General features: G+C 40.0%; 3 protein-coding genes and 1 long non-coding RNA gene across 4 annotated transcripts; 2 read left to right on the top strand and 2 right to left on the bottom strand.

Moving 5' to 3' along the window:
- The first annotated feature begins 6,553 nt into the window (after positions 1-6,553).
- On the top strand, positions 6,554-6,988 carry LOC143888764 (uncharacterized). Its single transcript, XM_077393176.1, has one exon. It carries the CDS (start codon positions 6,554-6,556, stop codon positions 6,986-6,988), a length of 435 nt encoding a protein of 144 aa, XP_077249291.1.
- Positions 6,989-8,447: 1,459 nt separating this feature from the next.
- On the bottom strand, positions 8,448-13,632 carry LOC143888033 (uncharacterized). Its single transcript, XR_013254466.1, has 3 exons — positions 13,107-13,632; positions 8,735-8,783; positions 8,448-8,589 (listed from the first exon to the last, which is right to left on the bottom strand). It is a non-coding gene; the product is annotated as an uncharacterized LOC143888033 (long non-coding RNA).
- A 540-nt stretch (positions 13,633-14,172) lies between these two features.
- LOC143887276 (uncharacterized) lies at positions 14,173-15,357 on the top strand. Its single transcript, XM_077391385.1, has one exon. It carries the CDS (start codon positions 14,605-14,607, stop codon positions 15,271-15,273), a length of 669 nt encoding a protein of 222 aa, XP_077247500.1. The 5' UTR covers positions 14,173-14,604; the 3' UTR covers positions 15,274-15,357.
- A 2,409-nt stretch (positions 15,358-17,766) lies between these two features.
- HSP21 (heat shock protein 21) lies at positions 17,767-19,398 on the bottom strand. Its single transcript, XM_077391384.1, has 2 exons — positions 19,049-19,398; positions 17,767-18,365 (listed from the first exon to the last, which is right to left on the bottom strand). Exons 1-2 carry the CDS (start codon positions 19,323-19,325, stop codon positions 17,938-17,940), a joined length of 705 nt encoding a protein of 234 aa, XP_077247499.1. The 5' UTR covers positions 19,326-19,398; the 3' UTR covers positions 17,767-17,937.
- Between the last annotated feature and the right edge of the window lie 329 nt (positions 19,399-19,727).

Genomic DNA, 19,727 nt, shown 5'->3' with positions numbered 1-19,727 from the left:
TTTTTTGGGCCACTTTAGCTCGTATGAGTCATCACCCCGTTGGAGTATTGGGCCCGCTGGGCCGACCGTTAGGCTCGAATCAAAGCCCAACCCAACCGAACTATTCGGCACTGGGCTTGATGGGCCTATGACCTATTCGGCCCACCCACTAGACCGATCCACAATCGTCTAGATCCAACGATCCAGATCAAATCTAAAAAAACTAAAGTGCAAAGTGCACCTTAAAAAGCACCACTATGCGCCCTATAGCCCACGCCGCGCCCATGGCTAAGACCTCACATGCACACAAACAAGAGGAATGAATGGGTGAACTAATATATGCCCATCTCCAACTTTTCTCCGGAGCAATGTGGGACTATCTTTTCAATACACTTCTACACTCTTTCCAAAAACAAAAGCAAAAAGCAACTTTTTCAAAGAATAGTTTTTCCTTTCCCAGAACAACTAAAAGAAAATATTTTCCAAATTTTTTTTTGACCACAAAACACTTGATTTTGAAAAAATCTTTAACAATCACCAGGCACATACCGACTGTTATAACGATGCATCATCGCGGGGCCTTAAAAGTGTTCCAGATTGACATCTAGGTGATCCTAAGCACAATCATATGATGATTGCTAGAATACGATCATGATCTACCAGATCTGAACTGTAGGTTATCGACCGGGGTCAGATACTGACAATTGGAAGTGATCCTGAATATAGTTTGTGAGCAATCCCAAATCAACGGTTAGATCACACTTTAACGTCCATCTGATGATCAGACTCACGAATGGGAGGATCTGAACCATTTACTTGTGATCAGGTGCAATCTAACAACCTGAATTTAGCTGCACGTACTGATCAACAATGATCAAAGTCAAAGTCATAAATAGGTTTATAAAAGACCGATAACCTACCTATGAAAAAGATAATATGGATGCATAGATGAGATGTGGTTTCTTGAACTTCTAGACAGCGCTTAGCTCTTTGTCCATTATTTTTCTCTTTTGTTCCAGTTTATGTTTTCTCACTAGGCTTGTCAAATTCGAGGGTTGTTCAAATCTATTGCTGTTGGTGCATTGAGTCAATAGATCACAGTCAAAAGATTGGGTTTCATTGTATCTTGGAGGCAAATTCGTAGTAACCGATTGCACGCTAAACAGCTGGGGTCTGGGCTGTATGGATGAGCATATTTTCTGAAGGAAAAACATGAGCACCTAGAAGTACAACTGGGCACTCTTGCTTAATGATCAAGCCATTTATTTGTTATGGCCAGGTATGAATGGGCCATGCATTAAAATCCAATCTCATCTAGTTGAGAATATGAGAGGATGGATGATGGAGATTTTTTGGAATTATTGGGGTAGAGTTTTCACTAATCATAAAGGAACTATTGATTAGAGGATTGACATGTTATCTATTGGAGTGAAAATAGATTCTTGGGGTTAGTATGAGTGACCCCATTGGCCAACTATAAGAGGAATGTAGTTTTTTTGAGTGAGCAAATCCTATCCCTTCAATCAAAATTAAGAGGATAACTTGGAATTACACTCCCATTTTAGGGTCAGGGTTTAAGGAGGAGGTGAGAGAGAGAGAGAGAGAGAGAGAGAGAGAGAGAGAGAGAGAGAGAGAGAGAGGTGATTTAAGGAGATTTAAGGGAAATATTGTAGGATTGAGGGTGCCTTTATCAATTGAAAGGTATAAGATTTTGACTCTTAGGACAATTGCAGGGAGAAATTGAGGATTTTAAAGAGACGAACTCCTTTGTAAGATTTGTCCAAAGTAGTTCGTCATTCTTGAGGATTTTTGAAGTGTTAGAATATCTTGAGACCTATGATGGTTATAAATCTTCTTGTCTTTGTTGATCTTGATTAGGAGGTCCAGGAGCAATTCCTATGTGATTCCCCCGCTAATTGATTGATATTTTTGCTGAGTGGATCTGATCTTTGATGCATAGAATCAGGGATTTTGATCAGTCTAGATTACTTGATTTGAGCTTGATCTCATCATGGCATAATTGGGCACACCATCTTGGTTTGGTATGTTCCTCTCAGGTCACCCCATCCTATGCATTTAGTGATCTCTCCCATACCCCTGACCCTTCTAATGCTAGGAATTCACTTATTCTACCCTTAGATTGATTGGACGGATCCATTGATCAGACTGTTGACTAAGTGTAGCCAAAATGCTGATGAGAACACCTGGTGATCCTAACATTTAGGGCTTTACCAAGAAAAGCTAAATGTTAATGTCATGGGGTTGCCTCATGATGTTCTTGTTCTACAAGATCAATGATCCTGATTGCACATGCATGTCTCTGTATGGGACCCAAACATTGCCTGTCAATGAATCAGAAAAATACTATTCATGAATTTAAAGTATCTTTCATTTATAGTGGCAATCACTATTTTTCCCAGCAGAAAAACCCTCCGGTGGGTCGCTTTTGATGTGACCACATGGAATGGATTGGGGGTATGCATATTTGACGTAGGGCTAGCAACGGGGCAGGTCGAGGCCGGATGTTGGGGTCCCCTACTCCTTCCCCTCTGCAGGGAATTTTCCCCTCCCCACTGCGGGGATGATGAGGAATCCCCCTCCCCTGCCCACGAGGAATATCTAATCCCCATCCCCTCCCCTTCCCCGCCCTGCATCCTTCGGGGACAATAACTTTACTTTCTTACTTTACTTTGTTAAATATTAGGTTTAAAACAAAAGATTTGCTAGGGACAATCACTTCAGGCATGTTGCGGCTTGGCTGTTGCATGTGAGAATAGCCACACAACCCACATAGGCTAAGATTTTGTCTTATTCATTTTATTAACATGGGGACAAAGGTGGTTGCTCTCAGATTCATTTAATTGATCAATAGTCCATAGCAGATCCCTAATTTCCAATCCCACTTGCCAAAAAGTATTGTACGTGCCACATCATAGGAAGATCCAAACCGTCCATTTGATGGGCACACCATACTACCATAGGCATAGGATGATCCAAACCTTCCACTTGATGGGCACATTGTAGGATAGTCCAAACTGTCCATTTGATGGGCCACAACGTAAATAGGTTGTGGCCCAAAAATCATATCCATAGGATAATCCCAACCCTCTGATCTATAGAGGAATTGCATATTATGGTACCTTCTATAGATCGGAGGGTTGCAATCATCCTATGGAAATGATTTTTGGGCCGCAATCTATTTACGTTGTGGCCCATCAAATGGACGGTTTGGATGATCTATGGTGTGGCCTGTAAAGTACTTTTAAATTGTAGCCTATCAAATGGACGGTTTGGATCATCCTATGGTGTAGCCCATAAATTACTTTTTGAAAAATAATAGACCATACGAGCGCACACCATATAAAATCTCATCACTCATCAGAGAGATGTTGCCTTTATTTGGGGGAGGGAGATTTTCAAAGAATATCCCCGCTTTTCCTGGTGAAATTGCCAGCCCTAATTTGACGACTCAAAATGGTTTGTGTTTGTTGGGTTTTTGGTCCCTTATCCGTCGTTCTGAGTCCAGTGACAACATTTGCACCATAACAACATGGATCCAATATGCTCCACCTATATAGTTTGTGTTGGGGTTCCACACAAAAGCAAATAGTCCCACTTCCGATAAGTGAAATGGATGGGGATGGGTTATAAGGGAATGGGCACCATACCTCTAACAACTAGCTTTTAGGGGTGAACAAATGGTATCAGAGTTCAGGGCGTAGTAACCCCGGTTTGCCTCCGAGGGTGGGAATGTCCCTCGGGGAAGATCTCGAAGGGGCAAGTGAAAGAAAGAGAAGAGAAAAGAAAAATGAAAATCTCATTCACGAGAGTGAGATTAACATTCTCTACTTTAGAAGGCAGTAATATAACTCTCACTGAAAACCATTCTCCCAAAGTCAAAGAATTCGAGTCCCGTGAAAACAACTCTCCTCAACAGCCGTGGGACAGCTAACAACCCACACCATTCCCTCACTATCCCAGTTAAACATTCTGTTTTTTATTCGGCTTTTGTGGGAGGAGAAAAGTGAAAACCAACAAAAGACAAAAAGCACCATCACTTTCAAAACACAAGAAGCTCACAACCCCACGCTTTCCTTTTCGCACAAACTGATACCAAAACGGCCATTCTTTTTACTTCTTTTTAAAAGTTTGATTCATTGAATTACAAACGTCTCTCTATCCATTTAATGTAGCTATTCATTCCTTGGAAGATAAATAAATTAACCTAGAAAAAAATTCCAAAGCCCACTTGTGTTACTTCGTTCCTTGCCTACTAGGTAAAGATGGTGGACCACTTCCTATAGCCAGTCCCCCACTATATTATCTTCTGCACAAAGATAACCCTTTTTTTTTTCAAATACAAATGTAGTTGACTCCTTAGCTAGTGTTAATCCCCATCTAGCTATCTTCTTAACATCCCTAGCCTTTTCTTTTGTTTCCCTTCTCGTTTTTATTCTTTGATTTTTATTTTTCAAAATCTACTTCAGTCCCTATAACAAAACTTAAGAAAAGAAAATGTTGCTTATCTTGATTAGGGAACAAGTTTTAATTGTTTTGCGGGTGTAATTTGTGTGTAAATATTATGATCCTAATTGATTTAAGGGCCTAGTCTAATGCGTTGCACCGGTCCAGAGCTTTTGGCGTATTGGTTAAGTACCTAATATTTGGTATTAAAACCAACTCTATGTCTCGTGTTCGAGTCACACAAGCGTATACTTATGAAAATGGCTACCTGGAGCAACTTGAGTGAAATCCGCCGGACAAGGAAGAAACGACTTGTGAAAAGAACTACTTGAGAGCCATGAGAATGACCCCTCGATTGAAAGGACGACCTATGAAAAGGGCCATTGGGAGAACAACTAGAGCAAAAACCGTTATAGAGTGGACCAACATGGACCTTGGCTGTTGAGCGTGGTGGAATGTTACGATCCTAAATTGTTTAAGGGCTTAACCTAGTGCGTTTAATCAGTCATGGGGTTTGGCATATTTGTTAGGTACATTCTAATTAATTACATCAGTAGTTTCTTACATCCGGTATATTTGCATCTCACTCGTTCTACGGATTGAAATGGCTTGTAACAAGATTTCTAATAAGATGTTTTGCATTGGGTACTAATTGGAAATTAGTTTAACTACTCCAACGAAGTTCCACTACATTTAATTTGGCTAATGGCCACTAAGAGGACAACTTGAGATTGATCTTTTGTGTATGTTTTAGAACAAAATTGCCATGGCACATCCCTAAGCTTAATTTTAATCCTGTACCAATCTAAGCTTAACTAATTAACATCACAACATTCTAACAGTTAAGACTAATGACTGTGCCAGTCATCAATCTTTGCTTAAGTAATTTCAAGTCAAGTCCTTAAACATAAATAATACGCGCTTTTGGGCTCCCCACGATTGTGAAATCTCAATACTTTCTCTTTTCCTACAAAATGATGATAACATTTACATAGTGGGCGCTCCAATATCTTGTGCAATATTATAAAATTATGTAAAGAAGATCTCCATTACCGGCCAAAACATGAGTTTCATTTCGTGGAAATTTCTAAAAGGCAATTAGGCAGAAAGTCACTGCTGGTATCAATGGTAAGAGGCAATCTTGGGGTCCCATAGGGGTGACATGTAAGTGAAATCGAGACCATTGATCTTCTTCTAGACCCACATGATCTTGGTCCCATCCCAAAGGGATATCCCACGCATCTGGCGTGACTTATGGTCGCGTTCAGATCGATGGATGAGATCACGTACACGAGACACTAATGCGGCCCAATAAGTGTATTTTATAAAAGATTCCAACAGTCCCTGTCTTTTTTAGCATTTTCATTTTTAATTCATATGAAGGAAATTAAATCTTTCTTTTGCAAATCACGATTTACTCACATTTTCTACTAACTCTAATCCCAAAAAACCTAAACAAGGGAACCTTAAACCTAATGCAGAAACCTTAAAGAACATGCCAAATATGAGAAACCTAATAATCAACTGAACCTCAGACTAAGAGACCCAAACTCCTTTTATCTCTACCACTACAAGACATCCAACCCAATAAAACAAACAGCTAAAAATACGATGTTATTTCTCTCTCTGTTACAAAACAGATTATCAAGATAATCACACATAACAAACCGAACCACTAAGAAATCTGACGTTTCCCTGACAACTCTTTGACATCACCAAACCCATAAAAGCAAAAGGTTGATCCAAATACAAAAACTGTTTAAATTAGAACCCTATGAAAAAAAATATGAACTAAAGACAAAGCACTACACTCCACTAACCGCCCCTCTAGCATGCGTGTTGACAACCTATCCTTCTTTTTTACCACTTTTACTGCCCCAACATCATGCCTTTTCCAACAGAAAGATTGCTTTCTACCCTACAAAATACCCACCCACTTGCTAATCGTTACTTGAACTTTCATATCTTTTCAACCTCCTCGTGAACTTGCAAATGCCAAGCTCTTCTTCCTTCTCTTTTGCCTCTTATTAAACCTTGTCTCCTCTTTTGCTCATTCAAGCCTTCAAAACGTCCTTCAAGTTCTTCTTCTCTTCCCCTACAAGAGAGAGCCATGGGAAATTGCCTTGCTCTCATTAGACCCAGCATGGAAGAAAAAGTCTTAAGGATTGTGAAGATGGATGGCAAGATTTTAGAGTACAGAGCACCAGTTCTTGTCAAGGACCTTCTCTTCAACTTTGATGGTTATGGAATTGGAATATCACAAAACGCTTCGCAACATCTCCCTTCCTATCATGAGCTCAAGGTGGGTCATATGTATTATCTCCTCTCCTCTCCTGTAAAGAGATCTTTGATTGATGAGGATCCCCCAGTAGGTCTTAAAAGGATAAAGGTGGTAATATCAAAGAAACAGCTTCAAGAATTGATGGCAAAGACGATATCGGTAGAGGAGGTGATTTCTGGTCTCCATAAAGGAGAGTGGGATGGCATTGATTCTACGAAAAGCTGGAGTCCGAAGCTCGAAACCATCCCTGAAGGAAGCGAGTAGAGGACAAGGAAGGAAAGTTTGTTCTTCAACTAACCATGAACTTAATACCCTTTGGATTGGGTAGATGAGAATACACAGATGCAAGCATAAAGGACCAAGAATATACCAGTGTTCAGCTAGCAGAATAGCTGCAGGTTATGTTTCAGAAAACAATTTTGGTTGTATGATCATATATATATTTCAACCATCATAAATTAGTTTCAATATAAGCAAGATGATTATTGATTGTGAATTTTTTTTAGTGTAGGGAATGTTTTTGCATGCCATAACATGGATACCCAAAAAAGCAAAAAAATGGAGGTTATTCTGCCCTGGAAACAATTGTAACTGGAAAGAATTTAGAAGATAGATTGAAAACCAATCACCAACATAAACTATGTTGCATGGATTCTTTGCTCCCCTGTGCCGAATCCGTGTCGACACGATTCAACACTCGTTCGGACATGGATTCACGTGGGGCATATTTGGATTCTTGTCATAGCTGTGTCCAACACGAATCCTGTTTTTTCATATCAATACAACACATCATTGTCTCTTTTAAAATATGAATCCATTATATTTTTCCTTTAAAATCTTTTCTTCGTACCATTTTTAGAAGCACAGCCCGCCCACCCTCTCTTAATAAAAACACACCTCAATCCTCCACCCTTGAACATCGACTTCCTTCCTCCTTCGACTCTCTTAATAAAAACCAACGCCTTAACTCTCCACCCTCAAAATTTTCATGAATACATATCTCTGTGTAAATTTTTTTTTTCTCAATTAAAAATACTGAATCCACAAATCCTACTTTTTTGGGGTTTGCCGGATCCAACACCCCAAATCCATGTCGGGATCCGACATGCGAATCCAAATCCGTGCAACAAAGACAGAAAGCCTATGTTGCATCAGTACGGATACGAATGTCGGAATCCGACACGGGTATCGAATGTCGGAATCCGACACGGGTATCGAGTGTCGGATTCAGCAAACCTCAAAAGGAGAGATTCGTGGACTTGCAAAATATTTTAACTAATTCTGAAATTTTAGTTATAGTAAATAAATATATTGAAATTATTAGTACAATGAGTAAATATAATGTTTTATTTTCATATAAAAATATAAAAACTTAATATTAGGATGGATAAAACTTAAAACATGCAGTAATTGTAAGGCTGTGGTAGCCTTATTCAGAAAAAAAAAAAAAAAACAATTAAAAGAGACCAAGAAGTGTCTATGCGAATCCTAAAGTATTGGAATCTGAAACGTGTCATACACGGATTCTTTGCTCGTTCAAAAGAATCCATGTAACATCGTAGAAAGCTTTATAGTTAACCACAAGAAATTTAAAGAAGTCTAATTTGCAGTGTGGTCTGGGTCAGGGGCGGAGCCAGGAATTTACACTTGGGGGGGCCAAACTAATTTATACTTGCCTGCATTGGTCATTTGGGGGTGGGGTGGGGGGGGGGGGGGGGGGGGGGGGGGCATGGCCACTAAACTAGCTTAGAATGCTTGTACTGCCAAAAACAACAAAAGAGGTTTTCCAAGTCATTGGGGGGGTGGGGGGCGCATGGCCCCCCCTCATGCTCTATGTGCCTCCGCCCCTGGTCTGGGTTGCTAGTCTGTGAAGTATCAAATGAAATCAGGAGTGTAATCATGAATCAATCAGCTAAATAACCAATAAATCACAACAATTAAGCAAATTTATGATTCATTTAATCACCACACAGAAATCATAGTCATGTAGAAATTTAACGCTAAATGCACCTGTTCAAAAACAAGTTGCTTAACTCCTGGGCTTCACGAACGATCGCAGCTGCCCAAGGAAATGTTGAATAAGAACATCAATAGACAAGTTGAAATCAATCTAATTTTTAGCTAATACTCTCTACGGACGTAGGCATCAGGAAACATTGAAACCAAAACACAAGTTTCTTTAACTCACAACTGAAACTTAAATGTTGATCTGTAACATTGTAGGCACATTCTGTAGGCAATAATACCACTATGTGCTTGTAATAGCAATAAAATAAATACAAATTTGTAATAAAATAAATACAAATTTAATCTTAAAGTCACGGAGCCTTATTGGGATTATGTCTAGGTTCCCACTAGAGACAAGTAGAGCCCATTCTAGTTTGAGTTGGAGTTCCTCTCTTTTAAGGGGTTCCCTTATTTGAATAGGAAACAAAGAGAGTTTTGTATGATTTGAAAAACTATGGGAGTTGCCTCTTGTAGCTTCATAGTTAGACTAGGAGACAGAAAGAGACAGAGTTAGTTCAAGAACCACAAGTTATATAACAAAGTGATATACCTTATGCAACATGAGAGGAGACGTAGAGAGCTTGAATGTTTGAAGTGGGTGCGCTTGGGTTCGGGCTTTCATTTGTGAGTTGAGTGTCTAAGGATTGGGCTAAGGGATTGACTACGATGTCCTTGTAGTATCTTGTGCGTGTTGGTCATAGTGTAGAGTGTACTTGTTGGTTCGTGATATGGAGCTGAGGCAAGGAGGCTTCTTGTTGTATTATGATAATTGGAACACCAAATATTTAGAAAAGAATCTAACCATGGTCATAGAGTGGGTGGGAGATGGCAACACCTCGCTTTATAAATGCAGTTTGATAGATTACAGAATGAAAATCATTTGGCAAGAGAACTCTTCACACAAGGGCTCATGTGGAAAATCAATGCGAACAGTCAAAAACCAAAAGCCCACTAAGCAACTATATGCGAAACTTCATATCACCATTTTCGAAGTGCTTATCATGCTTATGATTGCCAATTCTAAGTTAAAGACTAAAAGAATGTCATTGTAGAACACTAAGGACCAAAAGTGTGTTGCTCCAGCCTCAAATATGGTTCCTAGGAAGACTGGTTGATGTAATTTTTTTCTTTATCAGAGCATTAGGTAACAATAATGAGGTCATTACGACAAGAGATAGTCAACTGTTGTTTATCCAACGAGAAAAATTTGATCTGATCACTCACGAAGTAATAGACAGCTAATTTAAATATGTAACGAGACACGCACGTACAAGATATACGTTGTCTGGCCAAGATGCCTACATCCACGGGGTGAGATCCAATCATCCACTATGTGAAAGAAATAATACAAGAATTACAATAGGATTAGCCCAGAACCCCCAAACCACAACTCTTCATGTTCTCTCTCAATCAAAACTGTACATGAAACATAGAGAAAAAACCCCTCCCAATTTCTCACCTTATGGGAGATTTTCAAGAAGAAAGCTGTCACTTTTCTCTCACCGGCCACACATGTGGTCTTGTGTGTTTTTGCTCACAGCCTTTCTATCTTATATTGACCTGCGCCCTGTTATATTTTTTTGTTGGATTTTGAGAATCATTGTCCAAAACTGATGATTGGACTCGCAATCGGTTTTCAAAATCCAAACAAACAGGGCCTTACGTCTCTCCTGCCTAGTTGAATTAGGAAACACTTAGTATATACCAAGCCTAAACCTAGCCCTAGACTAACTAAGAAACCTGACCCTCTCTCTATCCTAGTCATACTAGGAAACTTAAATCACAGGTCTCATTTTCCTACCTAGGTACGAAACAAGACACTTAAATCCAACACTAACTTCTTCTAACATGGACATGGTTCAGCAGTTTTGAGTATGAGGGCTGCCGGCAAAACGGAAATCAATTTTGTTTTAAAAAAAAAAGACAAAACCCTGTCTTGACACATTTTTTTTTCATTTTGTTTTTTTTTTGGATGCGTAATCCCCATGAAATGCAACAACAGCAACAACAAAAAGCTGTGGAAACGTCCAAATCGTTGGTCAATTTCACTTTCATCAGTCCTAAGTTCTTGATCGTTGATGTTTTGTTTTTTGAATGGCAAATAAACAGGGCACAGGTCAATATAACATAGAAAGGTGGGGAGAAAAAACACACAAGACCAAATGTGTGGCCGGTTTATCATTGATTTTAAAGGTAATGTTTTCAATTGATCCACATAATTTAATCTCACATTCAAAGATCCTTAGCATGATTCGAGTCCCACTCTGAATTTAGTGATTCATCTGAGTCTGATGTTTCCAATGAAACTTCTAATGAGCCTGTAGGTCCTTTTGGTGATGAGATGAAATCTTCTTTTGAGTACTCAATTGTGCATGAATCTTATAAGAATAATCTAAATCAAGAACCTACTTTATAGGAAGAAACTGGAATACACTGCTTGAGATTCTAAAGATGATAGAGCAATCAATGGAATGCCCAGTCCAACCTGTCATGGATAAACAATAATCATAAGCATAGGCATAGAGGTGAGTTCATAGAAATTTGGATTGAAATGACCCTGTCCTCATAAGAATGAAAGAAAACGGTGAACTTAAGGAGTTCAAAGATATTTTCTCATTCTCCCACAAGGATATGTCTAGTTTGAGGACATATGCAATCATACACAAGATTCAGCTACATCTGCATGTCAAGTTATGGAAGATGAATTTTCAAAGGATGAATCATGAATGGCAATTGGAAATTAAAGATGCAGAAAAGAAATTGAGAGCAAGGTTCTTAAGGGTCACAAAATATCCTGAATAGTTGGCTAACATAGTCCAAGTACGTAACAAACAGGAGAAGGTTCAAACTTCCCTTTGTCACATATAAATGTGCTTGTACATACTACATAACACTGCATGCCATGGCCGCTTTTAAGGAATCTTCCGGTCTGGCTTGAGTTTTGATCCCTCTTCACAGGTCATGTTTGTTTGCGTCTTCTTGGACGTGTGTATATGAATCCATACTTGCAGGCATGATTGGTCTATAAAGGAAAAATCCTAGTTCTGATGGGGGCTCTTTTTTTCTGATGGGGGCTTTTAAAGATCCGGCATTTTATTTATCAAATCAGGGAAAATACAAACGAAAAGAAAATTCACCTATGGGCTCAAGTGACAATCTTCCTATCAAGAGATAAAAGCCCCCAAAGTGTTTGGAAAATCCCATAATTTAAGCATTGTCTCCTATCTATAAGCTTGGGCGACTGTTGGTGTAAGACTGTAAGATCTTATGTGAGCAATCATTAACTAATACAGTATTGATTTTTATTAGATCATTTGTGTATGTGATCATGGCTTATTCTAAATGTATGATGAATACCATGATCCTAAGTTCTACAGTTGAATCGTCCTCTTCAGAGAATAATCCCATTTTTGTAGACCACTATGTCATTCCAAAAGCCTTATTTACACTTCACCCAAACTACAAAAAATAGAAGATTTTCCCAAACTTCCAAAAGACGCAATCCTTCAATGCTCATTGGCAAACAGTGACTATAAACCCCATCGAGGGCAAGAGAATCTTCCTTGTTACAACTGTTGTCACCAAATTGTCATAAGATCCCTACACATGCATAAGAATATCAACACCATGTGCATGACAATATCACTGCCTTATCTCCTTCCATCCTTACGCCAATGCTTTTAACAAAATATGTTGGCGAATGTGCTCCAGTTATCAAAAAAATTGTGCATTCCCTCTTCTTCAATGAGAACAACATTCTCTTTAAGATCATATTAGGGAGAGACTTGGTTAGATATATCTAGATTTTATCATAAATCGATTGTCGTCATTTCTCCAACTATATTGAACAAAACACATCTGCAAGGGACAAGCGGATTGTAGATAATTACTTCATATCCAACTCTTCTCATCAATCTACGTCATTGATTGTAGCTTCTTATCTTTCCCAGCAATGCCTTGTGTTGCCCTTGTTATACCAACAAGTCTTAAAACAACTTCAAAAGCTCATAATTTCTCTAGAAATCAAAATTTCCTCCTCAAATTGAATACTAGCTATTTTCCTCTAATTACCTTCAAAAGAAATTCAACAAATACCTTGCACACAATAACTTGAAGGTCGGATACCACTAGTTGGGGGAACAAGGCACGTCCCTTGTAATCTATTTGCCTTAAATCAAAGACTCCAATCACAAGAAAATTGACTCTGGCGACCTACGGAATAAACCCAATAAATTATGTGCAAATAATAAGTAAATACAAAAGAAATATGGGCAAAAATACAACCTCAATACGCAAGGGCTACGTCCACGGACAATCCGGCGAGGGAAAATCTACTGATCATTATAAAAATATACATAAAAGGAGTAGTATTCACCTCATTGTCTAGTGAAAACCTACAAAAACCCTTTCTTTCAAGTCCTATGAAAAACTCCATTGCTGCTCTATCCTGCAACCCGCCTTCACTTTCACCATATACCCAGTTCGACTTCGTTAATAGAACTCCCCAACTACCTTGGGCACATGTATAAGCTTTCCAATAGAAAGACAATAAGCAAAGAGAACTTGGTACAACCCTCTCTCACAAATGCCATATGCTATGACCCCCTTTGACTCTACCAAAAGTACCCCTCCATATTTGGATATATTAGGAAAGATGAAGATGTGATTTTATATCACCACCCAACTGTGCCATTGCAGATCCAAGTTGAAAGTTGAGACACATGGAGAGTCTAATTGTACCGCTTGGGTCCCCCAGTAGAACTGTTTATTCATGTGACTAATGTGGTGATTAAGATAATTTGTTGAGCATGATTTTAGGCTATGGTATCCCTACATAAGGGGATACCATAAGGGCAATTGGGTCACATAAGGGCAATTGCCCATATACCCAGCCGACCCCAACTAGTTTGGGACAGGCTTAGTTGAGTTGAGTTGAGTTGAGTTGAGTTTAGTATCCCCACATAACGCCAATTGTGTCGACTATCCAAATCATGTTGCATCTTACGTTGGTGAGTCTGTAATCACAAGTGTCTTCATTTAGAGGCAACCTTGCATTATTATTTCACTTGTTGTATCTTATGTTGTGGGGTTCTGGATAGGGGTGCAACTAAAACCGCGGGTTGGATCAGGTTGAGGCCAACCCTAGTCCCAACCATAGTGACCATTACCTCAACCCAAGCCTCAGGTTGAAGAGGGTCAACCCTAACCCACCCCACCCTGTCTAACCCAAATTTTCAATAGGTCAGACTGGGCAAGGGCAAAAACTTCAAAAATACTATAAAAAAAAACAATAACCCTTAGGGTTCATCTGGCTACCACGAGTGATAAATCGGTGTCTCCAATTCCACCAGGAGACACCAATTTATCATGAAAATCAATTCATGGTAGCAAAACGTGCCTTATTTGAAATTTGAGATAAAATCACGATATGATCAGGGGAATAAAGGGGTTTACATCGGGCTTGCACAAGGCCTCAGCCCCTACCCAGTCCAAAAGTAATCCGGACTGTCAAACCCAGCCCAGAAATGCCAACCCAACCCAACCAAACCCAAAATCCAATTGAACCGGTCGGCTTCAGGTTGAGCCCGGCCCAAGTTGCACCCTTAGTTTTTGGGCCAAAATATATAAAATTTTAGGAGTGTAAAACCTTATCCAAGTCAAAGCAACTTGGGCAACCCAGACCATGGCTCTTACCTGATGAAAACTCTGGAAGCCCTTCAAATTTCCAATATAGAAGGAAAAGAGAATCAATTCTCTCTGATCTTTCCTTTGGAAACCACTAAATAAAGCATCCAGCATCAATTCAATTCCATTTGATTCGATTCCACCCTTCAAAAATCCGGGCTCGTTTGAACAAAGGCCATTCTTGTGATATGGGTGTTAGAGAAATAGAGATAGCCGGCAAAAGCCTAACCATCCAAGAGCTCCTAGACGTGTGCGACCCGGAAACAGGAAGACCACTCACTGGATCATGGCTCTGGGAATCGTCCATTCTTCTAGCCGAGTGGATGGCGAGTCAAGGCCGAGTCGACTTCAATTTAGACGGGAAAACTGTAGTCGAACTCGGTGCAGGGACAGGGCTACCAGGTTTAACCGCTGCTTTATTAGGCGCGGGTCGAGTCATTCTCACGGACGTAGCGCCACTTCTGGCTGGGCTACAAAAGAATGTGGAGGTGAACGGGCTGAGTGAGCTAGTCGAGGTACGAGAGGTGAATTGGGGATCGGATGAGTTGTGGGGGTTGGGTGAGGTGGATTTGGTGCTGATGTCGGATGTTTTCTTTGACGTGGGTGAGATTGAGGGTCTGGCGAAGACGCTGAGAGGAGTTTGCCGGAGGAGGGAGACGAGGGTTTGGGCTGCGAGCGAGTTCCGGTCACAGACGGGTGAGTGTTTGGAGGTGTTGAAAGGAGAGGGTTTCGGTGTAGTTGAGATGCCATTGCCGGTGACTGGGATAGCCGGTGATGATGATTCAGTGACCACAGATACTGATACAGCTACGTTTGCTGTTTTTATTATTGAGCCTCCCCAGTTCTTGGAGGAATGAGAGATAGATTTTGTATTTTGGAATTCTACTTGTCTTGTTTGTAAGTTGTACTTGTATTCTTGTAATATATATCTTCTTGAATTAGGTAAGGGTAGGCTGCAACTCGGGTCGGGCGGGTCGGGTTTTGGAGAACCCAACCCTACCCGAGATATATCTCGGGTCGGGTTTTTTTTCGGAAAACCCACGATTCCCAAACCCGGCCCTACCCATGATAAATCTCGGGTCGGTTCGGGTTTTTTCACGTTGACGCAAATTTTTAAGGAAAATTCTTGTTTGGCAAAGCAACTCAACTCATAGTAGCAGAAATTACACTCACATTACACTTGAATCAAACAATGATGTAATTACACTCACATCACACTTGAATCAAACAATGCTGTAATCAAACAATGTTGTAATTACAATCAAACAATGCTGAATCAAACACTTTAATCAACTCAACTCATAGAAGCAGAAATTACACTCACATACAATAACAGTGGGTGCGTGGGTTTTCACTTTTAACTTTGGGATAATTACATTTACACCCCCTCTAGTTTCTGACACATCCACTTTTACCCCTGTAGTTTCAATTTGTTTAAGGTTTGCCCCCTCAGCTGAAGGTTCATCCATAGATTGAAGGGTTAGGATGATCCGATGGAGCTGATTTTTTGGGCACACCATATCTATGTCAGGACCCATCAAATGAACGCTTTGGATCATCCAAATAATGTGGGCCCCTACCTGAATCCAAACACTACCAAAAAATCATCCAAATAATGTGGGCCCACATTGTTTGGATGATCCAAAGCGTTCATTTGATGGGTCCTGACATAGATAGGGTGTGCCCAAAAAAATCAGCTCCATCGGATCATCCTAACCCTTCAATCTATGGACGAACCTTCAGCTGAGGGGGCCTACCTTAAACAAATTGAAACTACAAGGGTGTATTTGTCACGTTTTAAACTATAGCAGTGGAAGTGGACGTGTCAGAAACTAGAGGGGGTGTAAATGTAATTATCCCTTTAACTTTTAACTAACAATAGAAAAAATGTACATACTGTAACTTATGTAACTCGGGTCGGGCCCCTTCAAACCCGGCCCGACCCGAGATTCATCCGGGCTTTTGAATGTTGAACCCGGCTCGACCCGAAACCCATGAAACCTGAACCCGACCCAAGCTATTTTCGGGTCGGGTCGATGCGGGTCGGGTAAAACCCGGCTCGAGTTACAGCCCTAGGTAAGGGCTTATATTGAGACATTTCAAAATTTCGAATATTATGGCTCAAACTAAGGTTTTTAAAAGCTAGGTAGAAACCTAGCTAGACAAGATGTTTAATAATGATGGGGAAATGTTATCAGCACTACTGTATTTTGATGAGGGCACTCCTCACTTTATTAAAAGTACAGCCCACACCATAAGATGATCCAAACCGTCCATTAGATGGGCCACAGCATAAATCGGTTGTGCCCCAAAACTTATTTCTATAGGTTGATCCTAACCCTCCGATCTATAGAGGGTTAGGATCAACCCTATAACATTCAAATCGGATGGTTAGGATCAACCTATGGAAATGATTTTTGAGGCACAAACTATTTAGGCTGTGACCCATCTAATGGACGGTTTGGATCATCCTATGGTGCGGGTCATACCATACTTTTAATAAAGTGAGGAGTTCCCTCATCAAAATTCAACATTTCCCTGATGATATTAAAAGTCACATGTATACAGTATTTAATAGCCATAAAGAAAGGCTAGTGATAATTGCATTCCCATGATTTAATAATTGCAGAAACTTGGCTTGTCTTTTCCTTTTTAATTGAGATTTTTTTAATTTTAATTGGTTGGCTTTCGAAAATACCCCCGTAAAAGTAATTCTTTCCTTTTAGCGGCTTTCATGAACTCCAGTAAAACCCATATAGTAGGGTATAAAAGGGATTTTGCAAATCATTGGGGAGCTATGCTATATGTGGCTCCGCCCCTGATTTTTGGTCTACCCTAGCTACCTTTTTTTACTCCATCAAATTGGCACGAGCCTCTTCTCACAGTTTAAAAAATAATAAATAAATAAATATATGGATTTCTAACATCTCTATTAACTTGAGACATTTACCATATAAATGACAGTTTAAACGCTGGTTCATGTTTTCTGGCAAGTAGAGCTAAGGCACAGCCAAATAAAATACAACGTTATAAATGAGTTTTAAAAGAAAATACGGGAAGAATTACCAAAAAGATAACGCGAGTGTCGTTATCAAAAACCAGCAAATCTGTTTTAAACTAATGACAATACCTCTTACGTTTTAACAAAAAAAATAGGGAAGAGTTACCTTTTAATACAAGGCAATTGTATTTTAAACACAACGTTACTTTATGGCACCCCCTAAAGACTAGCCCAATACAACTAGCCATACCGTAATTGGATAATCCCTAGAACCTCCACGGGAAATGTTTAATAGCCCCAAGGATCTCGACTGGTGACTTGTCGATTATGAAATTTATCTGACTAGGTCTTGTATGCAAAATGAGTAAACTGATCCATCTCGTTTACTGATTTACACAACAATACACACACTTCCAGCTACAAAAGCAAAATCCTAGACAAACAAAACACCCGGAGAAAGGAGAAAAGAAAACGGCACAAACCACAAAACCCTCTCTTAACACATTAAACTTATTGGGTCTCACTGAACCTGAACGTCAATAACATTGCGCTCCACTTTCTTCTTCGGAATGCTAACGAACAGTACCCCATCCTTAAGCTCTGCTTTAACCTTCTCCTTCTCGCAGTAATCAGGAAGCATAAGCCTAATATCATAAGCACTGTAACCCCTGCTCGACCACGAATCCTCGCCCTTGTTTTCCTCTGGTTTGCTCTTCTCTCCTTTAATGACCAGAACATCATCTTCCACAGAGACCTTCACCTCGTCCTTGGAAAACCCGGGCATGTCAAACCTCATTTTCAGCTCGTTCTCGTCTTCCATGAAATCCCAAGGAAGTCTTACATCCCCCACATTCGAACCCGGAAACGTCATTGCGTCATCGAACAACCGATCTATGGTTTCAAGCATCTGCCTCATAGTCTTCATCGGAGAAAGTGGGTCCATCAATCCTAAATCAAAAAACAAACAAAAAAAAAGTTTCTCTTAGCTTTCTGCGAATTTCGGGAGTATGAAACAACCAATAATACTAAAAGCTTAAGTTTTTAGAGAGTAATTGGTTGTTCAAGTAGCAGGATCCTGTATTCAAAACGTAACGATTCCTTGATATTAAAAAAAAATCCACCAAGACGGCAAACTCAAAAACTGGGCTACATGTGCCATGTGTTCATGGCCAACCCAAAAAATGAGTTTTTACATGGTGTAAGCCCGTATTAGTGCAGTATTTTTCAACAGTGGGCCCAAACCATAGGATGATCCCAACCGTCCATTTGATGGGCCACAACGTAAATAGGTTGTGTGACCAGAAAATCATTTCCATAGAATGATTCCAACCGTCCATATCATTCATGGGCCACAACATAAATAGGGTGTGCCCGAAAAATCATTTCCATAGGATCATCCTAGCCCACTATTATGGAAACCTCTATCGATAGACGGTTGGGATATCCTATGCAAATGATCGATTTTGTAGTCACGTTGTGGCCCATCATATGGACGGTTAAGATCATCCTATGGTGTGGGCGATACTTTTGAAAAATACTCATATAAACGATTGATTAAATAACACCAACTATAACAACTATAGCTCTGAGTAATTGGTTGTTTCACTTAGATAGAGACTCTAAAATCTTACCGAAGGGAGATATGTCCACAGGCCACCGTCTAGAACGTCTCTCCACATCTGACCCTTTCTTTTGCTCCACTTGCAAATCGGATGGTTTCTCTTTTTTCTCTGATGTGGCCCGCGGACTAACTATTGGTCTTAAAGACCTTCTGGCCGATGACGTGGAGACATGCCTGCCGTTGGATGGGAAGAAGACCGAACAGGGTCCGATGGAGCTTCCTGATGGACTTGGATGCTTTGGGAAGATGGAAGAACAAAAGGGGTTAGAGGCACAACACGTAGACATAGTTTTAGACTATTTTTTACGAGATTTTACCTTCCTAAGAAATTCAGGCCCTTTTTTTATTAATGAAAGATGAAGGGTCCTTGGGTTTTATAGAGGGAAAATGGGAGAGAGGAATCAAGAAGGGTCTAAAGAGAGGTGTCGAACGTTCTTGATTTTGTATACGTGCCGACAGGAAAAAGCATTCACATGGTTTTCTTCTACTAGGTTCAAGAAAGCTCGTGGGGTCTGTATGGAAATCTGTTTGGTGACTCGCTATGGCAACTCAAATTGTGTCCCGCACTACTCGAAGCAGATGATCCTGATCGTCAATTTGATGGGCTCCTCCTAAAAATTCGATCGAGAAATCCCAACCGTCAGAGTAGCGGATGACAAAAAGATCAGGATCATTCGATAATGCCCCCT

The sequence above is a fragment of the Tasmannia lanceolata genome, unplaced genomic scaffold (genome assembly GCF_043159265.1).
Source record: "Tasmannia lanceolata isolate RefF3 unplaced genomic scaffold, GAP_Taslan_0.1 ptg000012l, whole genome shotgun sequence".
NCBI lineage: Eukaryota > Viridiplantae > Streptophyta > Magnoliopsida > Canellales > Winteraceae > Tasmannia > Tasmannia lanceolata.
This window is presented reverse-complemented; position numbering and strand designations above follow the sequence as displayed.

Excerpts from the sequence above, each read along its gene's own strand:
- LOC143888764 (XM_077393176.1), top strand. The coding sequence starts at position 6,554 with ATGGGAAATTGCCTTGCTCTCATTAGACCCAGCATGGAAGAAAAAGTC.
- LOC143887276 (XM_077391385.1), top strand. The coding sequence starts at position 14,605 with ATGGGTGTTAGAGAAATAGAGATAGCCGGCAAAAGCCTAACCATCCAA.
- HSP21 (XM_077391384.1), bottom strand. The coding sequence starts at position 19,325 with ATGTCTACGTGTTGTGCCTCTAACCCCTTTTGTTCTTCCATCTTCCCA. Across the intron at positions 18,366-19,048 it reads TGTGGACATATCTCCCTTCG|GATTGATGGACCCACTTTCT; the intron begins GTAAGATTTTAG and ends TTTTTGATTTAG.